This window comes from Panulirus ornatus, chromosome 14 (assembly GCF_036320965.1).
Source record: "Panulirus ornatus isolate Po-2019 chromosome 14, ASM3632096v1, whole genome shotgun sequence".
In the NCBI taxonomy this organism is placed as follows: domain Eukaryota; kingdom Metazoa; phylum Arthropoda; class Malacostraca; order Decapoda; family Palinuridae; genus Panulirus; species Panulirus ornatus.
The window spans coordinates 10,453,759-10,465,015 of NC_092237.1; the positions used below are offsets into that span (position 1 = coordinate 10,453,759).

At 34.6% G+C, this 11,257-nt stretch overlaps 2 protein-coding genes across 3 annotated transcripts; both read right to left on the reverse strand.

Moving 5' to 3' along the window:
* Window positions 1-3,849: 3,849 nt before the first annotated feature.
* LOC139753300 (uncharacterized) lies at window positions 3,850-11,029 on the reverse strand. 2 transcript variants are annotated; one of them, XM_071669590.1, is made up of 3 exons: window positions 10,914-10,970; window positions 10,489-10,597; window positions 3,850-8,892 (listed from the first exon to the last, which is right to left on the reverse strand). In XM_071669590.1, exon 3 carries the CDS (start codon window positions 7,941-7,943, stop codon window positions 4,119-4,121), a length of 3,825 nt encoding a protein of 1,274 aa, XP_071525691.1. In that variant the 5' UTR covers window positions 7,944-8,892; window positions 10,489-10,597; window positions 10,914-10,970; the 3' UTR covers window positions 3,850-4,118. The 2 variants fall into 2 exon arrangements, with proteins under 2 accessions (XP_071525691.1, XP_071525690.1); XM_071669589.1 differs by lacking the exon at window positions 10,489-10,597 and having other exon boundaries at window positions 10,914-11,029.
* Window positions 8,359-9,290, reverse strand: LOC139753510 (uncharacterized). Its single transcript, XM_071670159.1, has 2 exons — window positions 9,270-9,290; window positions 8,359-8,892 (listed from the first exon to the last, which is right to left on the reverse strand). Exons 1-2 carry the CDS (start codon window positions 9,288-9,290, stop codon window positions 8,359-8,361), a joined length of 555 nt encoding a protein of 184 aa, XP_071526260.1.
* Window positions 11,030-11,257: the final 228 nt, after the last annotated feature.

Below are 11,257 nucleotides of genomic sequence, written 5' to 3' on the forward strand. Positions count from 1 at the left end.
CTTTACTCTCTGAATGTGTTATGATCTTTGAATATATAGTAAACTATCGATCGTCCGACAATCATTGGTTCGCCAAAATTCTATGGTTAGGAAAATTGTCTATTCAAAACTAATGCCACCAAAAAACAACGAATATCACCGAACTCTAAGACGACAGCAGTAAGTTGAAAACAAGTAATTCTACAAGAAATTTAGGTATAAATAATTTCATTGGTTTTCGTGGCGTATTTTTATGAGTTTATTGAGATTTTCAACCTGATGATGTGACGCCATACTTCTTGGTCTTTGAGAAGGATTGTTCAAGTGAGAAACAGCTTCTCTCGAAGTGAAAGAACATCACGTAAAACAAATAAGAAACAAATTATAGGCCCTCAGCCTAAATCAAAGAAAAATGTAAAACATCTACAGAGAATATATTAATAAGGTAACAGTAAGTGGTTATACTATCTCGCCAGGAGTTGCTGGATTCATTAATATCAGCACAAGCCTCCCTTCCCTAATATATGTAGGTACCCAGGTTCCAAATGCATCCATTGTTTTTGAAGATGTGTGTATTAAAGTGATTGTTGGTGATTTGGATATGTTCTCTACCCTTACCCTACCCATTTTTTCACTCAAATATTTAATTTTCTTACAAGAATAGCTTGAAGACTGTTAGTTACGTTGATATCAACACATTTAACCAATTTCTTTGAATCTTTATTTCTACACTGCTCCTGAATTAGTTGGTGCCATATTTACTGTTGTATGTTATCGTACTCTAGAGACTTAGAAAACGTGAAGGTAGGAGGAGTACCTATGCTATCATGAAAGATTCTTATACTCGAAAGTTACAACGAATTTTAAACTTTAAAGATTCTATTGAATTTAATAGATAATATAACCAAAACTCCGAAGTTATTGTTTATTACCGACACAGAAACATTGGTAGGTATCGTAACGAAAATATTGTCGTGTAACATAATGTACGTTGATGTATAATTATCCCTTCATATAATGTCTTCTTTGTATCAAGTATAATTTCATAATAAGATAATGATAGAGATACAAGTCAAACAATAGATTTCATAACGTGCTATCCTCCCACGCCGGATGTTAAGGAGAGCAGTTCTCTATTCTGTTTTTCCGCTACAATTTAGTCCGCAATGCAGACCAAAAAGGCGTTGAGCAACTTCACTAACGAAGAGCCATTGCCAAATGAAAATCATAATGTGCATTACTGTATTTCAATTAATGACTTTGCCACACAAACGCCATAACGTGTGTTCTCTACTAATAAAGTTGAGCATTTTGTTGTTTATAATAGGAAGTAACAAGTAGGTCTAGTTGAAGAAATTTAAGTTACTTCCTATTATAAACATAACATAAAATGTTCAACTTTATAAGTTAGTCGAACACAAACGTTGTAGCGTTCGTGTGAAATTCAACTGGATATGTATCCGGATTTAAGATAAACAAACATGGCGCATCATCTCTCCTACGATCGTTTCAACTTGTGACAAATAAGTATCGAATATATCTTTTCTTTATAACTGTATGATAGTCGTAAAGAAATAAGAAGCGCCCAGCATTTAGTACTATGGTAGTGGATTTGTTAGTGCAATATGTAATACAGTGGATGACAATTTCAGTGATTTACATGCACAAAGAATTTAATGAATGAACTTCTTTACTTCAAGCATAGTCATATAACATCGCTCAATGATGTAGATGTTTTACCATAATGTTTTATGACTTTCATAGTACAACATGAGGTAAGCGTATCACAGAATAATTTAGTCACGTAAATATGACTCGTAACTGTAATTTGAAATTTTAGCCACCATTTGCTTACAAGATAATATAGTCATTACATGAAATCACTCAATGACGACACTCGACGAAATCCTGTATCCTAAAACGAGCAGTAACTTACGAGATCATTTCATCGTCACGTCTAATCACTTGTGACAACTGTAAAGGAATTTTGTATTCTGTAACGTACATTGTCATCTACTTGATAATATAAGTAAATACTTGGTATTGAAATATTTCAATACTGTTCTAATGCTTTTGTAGGATCGTTACTCATGGGAAATAATAATGGTTCTGATAATGGTATTGCATGTTTATATATCTAACAACTTTTCCATTTTCAATGTATACATAGGAAAAAAAAATAGCAACACAGCGGTTAAAGATCTAATCTATAAGAACAATTACAAATTGATCATCGAACTTGAGCTTTAAGATTATGTCCCCTTTTCCATCTCTTACGGTTTACTTAAGTTCATAGTCGCTACCATTTTCTTTTGGCTAATTTCTGTCGCTGTAGGACTGTAGTATATATATTGTCTACTGTTATACCTTCTGTGTTTGAGCTATTCGTCTCGTAGAATGAAGTAACACTGAAATTATGGTCTAATACAAATACCCATTGTCAACCATGAGCTTACTTCGGTATTAAGGAATGTCTTATCACGGTAACCTTGACTGTGACCCAAGCTATCATCTTTAAGTTCTCGTTAAACATGCTGTTTGATGCTGCAGGTCTGTCATATTGTCTGCCTACCTTTCCTCTTTTACCTCTTTTTGTCCCTCAATATATATATATATATATATATATATATATATATATATATATATATATATATATATATATATATATATTTGTTGATGGTAAAACCACAAGCATTCTCGTGTTATTTACTAACATATACAAAACATACAAGAATTTTACTATTAAATAATCTCTTCATATGTGTATGCAACAGATAAAACGATTCCGTGATTGTTATATGAAACACCACAGATGCCATTACAAGCAATCAGTAGAGCAATTCTATCAGAATGGGTAAAACGTAAACTTTTTTATACCGTAGTTAGTTTGTTTCATTACCAAAATGATTCAAATGTGAAAACATTTCAAGGGAACTGATGCTGTTAAGCGGTTTAGGAGAGAGGTGTGGTAGCAAGTGCATTCCATTTGGGTTGGATGCCATGGGTACTGAAATTATTTTGAAATATGGAGTACATCCTTGAATACAGACTGAGAATGTACATGTCAGAAGTGGCGGAGCAAGGGGTAGTGAGAGTTGGAAGAAATGGAGGAATGGAGCGAAAGGTTTTTCCTGGATGTTGTAATCTTTTTAGTCCAATGACATTGTATATATATATATATATATATATATATATATATATATATATATATATATATGTGTGTGTGTGTGTGTGTGTGTGTCGTTTACCCTGGATGCTTCACATGCTCCAGCTCAGTCCACTGACAGCACGTCGACCCCCGTATACCTTGAAGCTGCAGGAGCCCAGTAGGGTCCTGAGGATATTTAATTAATTAGCTTAAAAGCCAACCAAGGTTACCAAACTCCACCTGTATGTGGTTCAGACATGAGTGAAAAGTCATAGTCATAAGGGCTTTATCATTGTCCAAGGATGAAATAGAGTGCAGTCTGCTTGAAGAACTAGATCTAAAGGAGTCCATCCTTTTTCTTGTTACTAACTGTAGTAAAGCCTTGAAGCTGGAAGAGCCTTGTAAATAGGGTCTTGGGGTTATATGATGAAAATCAATTAAAATTAATAATAAAACCAACCAACTAAACAACAGGTCACTATGCTCTAACAAAAAACATTAGTTCAAGTTCTTTACATTCTTAGCATAGCTCAGTAAAACTTCTCAATTAGACATGGAAATCTATCCATTGTAGGTCATGGATTTTTGTATATAATAACAGATAAGGAAAAATGAATGTCTCGAATAAGGCATCATTTGTTAACTCAGCATACTTCCACCATCTTCATTGTAAGATCTTTCCAATAAACACTTTCATTAGGCTTGAGTTGTAAACAGCCAAATTCTTTGATAAATGCCTTTACTTTGTACCAGAGTTCCAGAATTTCAAGCAAAATATACAACAATTAAGATTTATATTTATACAATATTTACGTGAATGATTAAAGAATTTCTCTATACTTTTACACAATAAAATATTAAACTTACACATATGCAAAAGAAAATATGAAAGTTATCCAAATAAATTTTAATCCGAGGTACTTCACAACATAAGGAAAGTTAACAGAATATTTCTTAGGCACTAGAAGAAACAAATCTTTGTCATAATGTTTCATGAAACACCTTGATAAGTATCTAAAATAATGTTACCTTTACAGTCTTTAATGCGGGTTCTTCCTGTTTTATAACGAGTTTCAGTCCTGCCATCCTGGTGTAAGATCTTAACAGTTCCATCAGGATATTCTCGTCTTTTTTCTCCATCTGTGTGAATCTCTCTCTGCCCACTGACAAACTCAAACACTTTACTGCCATCAGGGTTAGAACGAACAATTGTCCCATTTTTCATGAAACAAGTTTCTGTTCCATCTTTTAAAACAATTTTCCGGGAGCTATCTGTAAAAACTATTTCAGAAGATCCATCAGGAAGTCGAGTTTCCTTCTGACCATTGGGAAATACAAGCACTTCTTTGCCATCATTGAATGTTGTGTGACTAGTGAGGTCAGTCCCATAAACATATACAGTTCTGTCTTCATGTATCTCCTTCCTGTCTCCATTATAATAACTAACAATGACTAATCCATTCATATACACCTCTTTCTTATTTCCATTAGCATAAATTATCTCTTTTGTCCCATCATCCCTACAAATCTCAGTAAACTCCACACTCTTTTCATCAAGAGACTTAAGTATATTTCTAGGTTCCAAAACATTATGACTTTCTTTCATGTTTACATATTGCCTATCATCTTCTAATACATTACCCTGTTGCTGATAAGCAACTTCTGTACCTTTTTCTGAAACATAATTCTCCTTACAGGTTTTCTCAACATTTTCAAGGGACGTCAATACTTTATCTTTCATGCTGATCTTGACTTCCTCATCAACCACAGAGGTTAACTCAGTATTACAAAGCTCAACATTCTGACCATTATCAATGTGTCTGGCCATAAGGACAGAAGGTTTACCGTCAAAGCTTACAGTACCTTTAATTTCACTTCTAGCATTCCTATTCAATGATCTGCTGATACTGTCAATTGTTGGTCTATGCTTTCCTTTTGCAACATTTCCTACTTGATCCACAAGCACTTGTTTTTTATTTAATTTTGTTCGGTCAAGTTTATGTTTTAGCTGCATATTCTCTTTTTCCAAATTCTGCAGAGTTGAATTTTTATTTTTCAACTGTCTATTCTCTTCTTCCAAGACTCTAAGCTTTTCATTTAGCTTTTTAATAGAAAATTGGTGCATGGAAGCTTTTTTCTTTGCTTCTTCTTGCAAATCATGAATTTTCTCTTTTAAATACACTATTTCCAGTGAATGTTCCTTTGCTTCTGTTATTGATGGAGTCAGCTTTTTAAGTTCCTGTTTTTCCTTCCAAATATTATTCCTCTCACGATCAGTGTATTCTTGCAGTCTCTTTTTTTCTTTGGCTATTTCCTCTTGCAATTTCTGCTTTTCATCACCTAATTGTGTCCTTTCTTCCTGTACTAATTGTTGGAGATTTTGAAGCTTTGAATTTTCTTTTTTAAATATCTTAGTTTCTTTTTCTAACTCACAGATTTTAGCTAGAAGAAGGGCCTTGTATGTTTCAACCTCATTTTTAGTGACTGCTTGTTCTTGTAATTTTCTGCTTGCTACATCCACTTCATTTTCATTATGATCTGATTTATGTGAGTGTTTGGTGTAATCACTTTTATTCTTTTCAGTCATATCTGAAACTTTCGTCTTAGACATTTTTCTCAAATGTCTTTCTTTTCCAAATATAGACCATATATAATCTGAAGAAGTGTGTTTTGGGTGTTGTGGAGGAGAAAATTGCAAAGCAATTGGTTGTATGCCTTTCTCCAGTCCTGACTCTCTTGAAGTAACTTGATCTGATGCAACACTTTCAGAGCTACATATTTTACTATCACCCTCTTCGTAACATTCACCATATTGCTTGTTTTCATTGTCTGAAGTAATCACTTGTGATTGCACTGCTGGTCCACAAATGTTGAGAAGAGCTAAAGCCTCCATTTCTGATGTGGTAACTAGGTCGCTATCTTCCCCAGTGATGGAGGGGGCATCAGTCAGAGTATCATCTCCATCACTTTCTGAAAGTTCATACTCTATTACTTCAACTCCTTCACTCCTAAAGTGTACATGAGGTTTTGGTTGAGTTAAGGTCTGTAAATGAGCTGGTGTACTCGTAGAATTAGCTGGAACATTCCACATGCCTGATGCAAAATGTGAGACTGTTTCAGGAGACAGTGATGCTTGTTCATCGGCAAGAATATCAAGTTTTTTTTTCATATCAGCTTCTGACATACCAATAACATCAGCATCCTCTAATCTGAAAATAGCCCTCAGATGGTTAAGTACCTGACTAACACTTAACACCGACTGCTGACAATCTGAAGAAGAATCTTCAATATCCACATGAGCATCAAGCATTCTATTACCAGTAGTAGATTCAGTCTCACCTTTTTTAAGTATAGGTCTCTGCTGGTTATAATATTTAAAAGCAGAAGTGTCTTGAACTGTGAAGGAAGGTTGTTTTAAAGGAGTTGAAGCTGCTGACTGCTGACCATGCTGAAGGAGCTGCCATACTGTGGATGAGTTTGAGGAAAAGCTTGAATCTGCTGCTAATTCCTCTAATTTCTCAAATGCAGACAATTCCTCCAGTTCCTTTAAACTTTGTTTTTCAAATTCTACATCTGAGACACATGGCTTCTGAGGGTATTCCAGATGTAAAGATTTTTGCAAAGAAGTCTTGCTGCCATTTACTGCTGATGTTGCTGTGTGATCTGCACTACCATCTACAATATTTCCTGATTTAGGAATTGCAGTACTTGGGGCCTTCTTTATATCGAGTCTGCTTACTGGTCTCTTAACATTTATTCTTACAGAACTTTCAGACTGAAATTTGCTATGAACAGATGTCATAATAGTATTCCTTAATTTTTTGTTACCTAGTGGTACTTTCATTTTCTTTAATTTTATTGCCTTCATACCAAATCTTGCAGTTCCTTCACCTTTCCTTAGGTACTTACACTTTGGCTTGGGTATGGCATGTTGTGTGAGAAAAGCTGATTTATTTGTGTCAATATTTTTCTTTTCAGGAAAGGAAGACTTTAATCTAGGTGGCCCTGATTCATATTTCTCAGAGTGATAAATTTCATTCTCTGTTTTTTCTGATATTTTTTTTTCAAAACTATTATTACTACAATTATTAAAGTCATCCTGTGAGGAAGAAAACACTTGTGGTTTTTTAACTTTACGTGATTCCATGTTATCCACAGAAACAGATGGATTCCTTGAGTTATTCAAAATGTTGTCAGTTAAGCTCTTTTTATCACCCACTTCATTGCTGCTGTCAGTGCAACAGGGCTGACTTTTGGATTTCTCATACTCTGGTGAATCTCTCAGAATCATAGGGTTAGAAATATCACTATTTTGCTTGCTTCTTTGTGGGGGCCAGGTTGCTGCTGCTTTTTCAATATAAGAGTTATTCTGACTTGAATTTACTCTATCCTGGGAGACCTTAGATTTAGATACACTCCAATCTGCTACTCTCTCTTTAGACAGACTTCCTCCTAGATTCACTTCATGTGGAACATTGAAAGGCATCGAATTGGATGGTGTGTCTAATTCAGTTTGTATAATACTCATAGTTTCCTGATGTGGATACTTTTTCTCACAAGTCTTATGGTGAGAATACACTGAATCCTTTGTTGTCTGACACTCATAATCCAAGTTCATGGTTAACTCCTCTAACTGCTGACTTTGGTGAGAGATGGATGGAGTCACAGGACCATGCAACTGGACTTGTTCCAGTGCCTCTCGCTGGTTTTCTTGCCATTTTCTCAATTTCTTGAGTCTTTCAAGCAATGTCTGAGATGGTGACTGCACACTCACTAGTGGCTCTGACTTTCCAGGTTCCTGATCGTCTTTCCCCATTTTTTCAATAAATATATCACTCTCTTTATTTTCTATTTCAAGAGACACTAATAACCCTTAGCACATAAAACAGATGTCACTTAATCACACTCAAATAAAAAAATAGATTATGATTCACATATAAAAAGACAAGACAGAAAGTTTCACTTGTTACATATAACATCACATGAAAAATAGGCACAATTTCACAATGAAAATACATAAAGCAGCTTCACTTAAGAAATCAGATATTCTAAGTAAGCCTCTAAAGTTGATCTATCTACCTTATGAGACTAGACAATGAAATGCACAATGCAAAAAATAATATTTTCATTCCAGAGTCCATAGAAGTAATATGCTCATTAGTTTAATAGTTCACACATTTACTAGACATATTATCTTTGGGTAAAGTCTTTAATCATACTCATTCTGCTTATCAGTATAGGCTAGTTTTCTTCATTATGCGAAAAAACTCATCCTGGTTAATTTCATTGTCACCATCTCGATCGGCTTCTTCAATCATTTCCTGCAACTCCTCATCAGTCAGGTTCTCTCCCAGAGTCTCCGCAACACGCTTCAAGTTGGCAAAGGAGATCTTGCCTGTGTTATCATCATCAAACAGCTTAAATGCTTTCAGAATTTCTTCTTTAACATCTTTTTCAGCCATCTTTATAGTCATTAGGTGTAAAAATTCTTCAAATCTGATCTTGCCACTCTCATCTTTGTCAATTTCAGCAACCATTTTCTTTATCTCTTCCTTCTTAGGTTCAAATCCAAGTGCCCTCATGGCTACTTTGAGTTCCTTTGGATCAATGGTACCTGTGCCATTTGGATCAAAGAGATCAAAGGCTTCCTTGATGTCATTTTTCTGCTCTTCACTCAGTTCAAACTTGGTGCTGCCAGATCGTCGTTTGCCTCCTGTACTTGTGATTGATGGACGTTTATACTGATTGGACATCCCTGAAACAACCTGAAACATGATGGTACAATTTAATAACCCACATAAGCTGATTATACAAAAACAAAAGTAACAAAGTATTATTACAACAAAGTTGGCCATGTCCCTGAAAATAAAAAGCATATGTCAAAGACTTATGCAATGTCTAATCAGGAATGTCAATTCCCAAATTACATCTGATTAATATATCTAAATTTTCCCCCAAACATATTGTGTAACCTAAGACCAATTTCACATTCTAATTTACAATGGGGTGGTCAAATGCCTGAAGCCGTCACTTGCATACATCCACAATGATATAGTGTAAATGGACAAAAGCTTCCACATTAATAAAAACCCTTTTTAACTGCTCTTCTGCATACTAACTTTATTAGTCAGGCATTACTTACCCTTTCATTCACAACTGGCATCCTCCTCTGACATGTATCTTCTGCTAATCAACTCCCTACTGTCTTACATAGTAAAGAATTGAGTGAAAGTAGGTGAGCTGATATATTTATGTTCTATACGTCATGATCAAGTTTTAACAAAGTGGGCAGGGCTCTAAATTAGAGAGAAATTGTGGGGTAAAAGCACCTTATACCAACTACTGACAGTGTAAGGAATTGGTTCATTGCTGTTAGCAATGGCAACCCTGAGTAATTTTAGAATGTTCTTCCACTACATGTGAAGATATCCCAAAACAACTGTCCAGTGGACAGCTGAAGACTAACAGTTCAACTGATGCACGTTCAGATTCTATAGAGCTTTATTCAGTTGGTAAAGAATAATAACATTCATTTGGTGCTATCTCAAAAGTTAAAAGCATTTGAATTATGTGCACCCAGAAATGAAATAAGTTCACAGCAGTCTTGTAAAGTATAATACAGTTGTAGGGTTGTCCAGTCACAGCCATTTCAACTGTGTTCTATGGCAAGAAAGACAGATAATATTGCCAAAATTATAGATACTGTACCTGTTATTACATCATATTACATATCTCGAATAAAACAATAATTGCAAATCAATCCAATATTTCAATAAATAGTGAGAAAAAGAAAAAAATCCCATCCAACAATACTGACATGTCTGGATCCAAACCTTTATCCTTAAGAAATCAAATGTATATATGCTATGAGGAAACAAAAATGTACATATTAGAACAAATGAAATTTATAGAAATATGCTACAAGTTCATAGCTTCCTGAATTAATAAATCAATAATTGTTTCAAAGCATTATACTTCATGTCGGCTATCATTTGACGTAAAGAAACAAAAAGGTGATAGAAAATGCCAAATGAATAATCATTATACATTACTCAATAGGGGATGTCACTCCAAGCTTTATTAATTCCTACATATACTACAACAAACTCTTTTATGAACCCACATTTTCGCTTACAATCATACTCCTTTCCTCTAAAGCATCGTAAGACTATGAAAACAATAGTGCAGGAAAGCTTCATTTCACCTAAACTCGTTATGAGGAATCCTTTCATTTGCATTTTTATCAAAACATATAAGATCTTTCAATAGTGCCTCTAAACTGGTACTTAACAAAAATTTCTGCTAATATCAACAAACAGTCAACTAGGTCTACTATACTATAGCAGGAGTATTTCACTGACCTTAGTGTATTCCCCTAGTATTTCGGTGGATTACGTTCTTCAGGGAAACCCATCTTTTTTAAAGTACAACCCACTTTAAGAGTACTTCACCATATAGGAGTAGGAAGAGCTATAAGTAAAAATACCCATAATTTATATCAACTTAACATTGTAAGGAATTTATTGGTACATTTTTTGTGTAAACCTATCAACTAGAGCATGTGCGTCCATTTACAAAGAAAATCCAGTGTTTTTCGTTCACATAAATCAAAAGATAAAAGTGAGACCCTATATCATTTCGTTACCGGAGTTTGGTTATCGAGTTTGGCTTGCAAGACCACCACATCAACTTAATTCACATTACTATTCTTTCATAAGTCAAAGATAAGTGCCCGTAAGAAGTACGTATGAAAATGGTGTATAATATTTTAAAAACTGCTGATTACCTGGAGGCTACACTGACGATAACAGCTGTCGAGTCAATAACCAGCTCATTGAAAGCGTCGTAAATACAGCTGCGCGGAATGTTCAAAACAAACTTGTTCTCGGATACGTTGGTATTGGCAGGGAGACTTGTTCCTTTAGGTAATTTTCTTTCACGTTTATTTATTAATCACTTGAAATCCTTATCTTTAATATCCAGATTTGTAGAAGCTTCAGTTTTATATTTTGGCATTACCATTACAGTTCTTTACTCTATATTTTTTTCATACATAAGGAAATCTAGTATGAATGACCATTTCTTACAGTTTTCACTATACGCGTGCGCGACGTACATTTCAGAAAATCA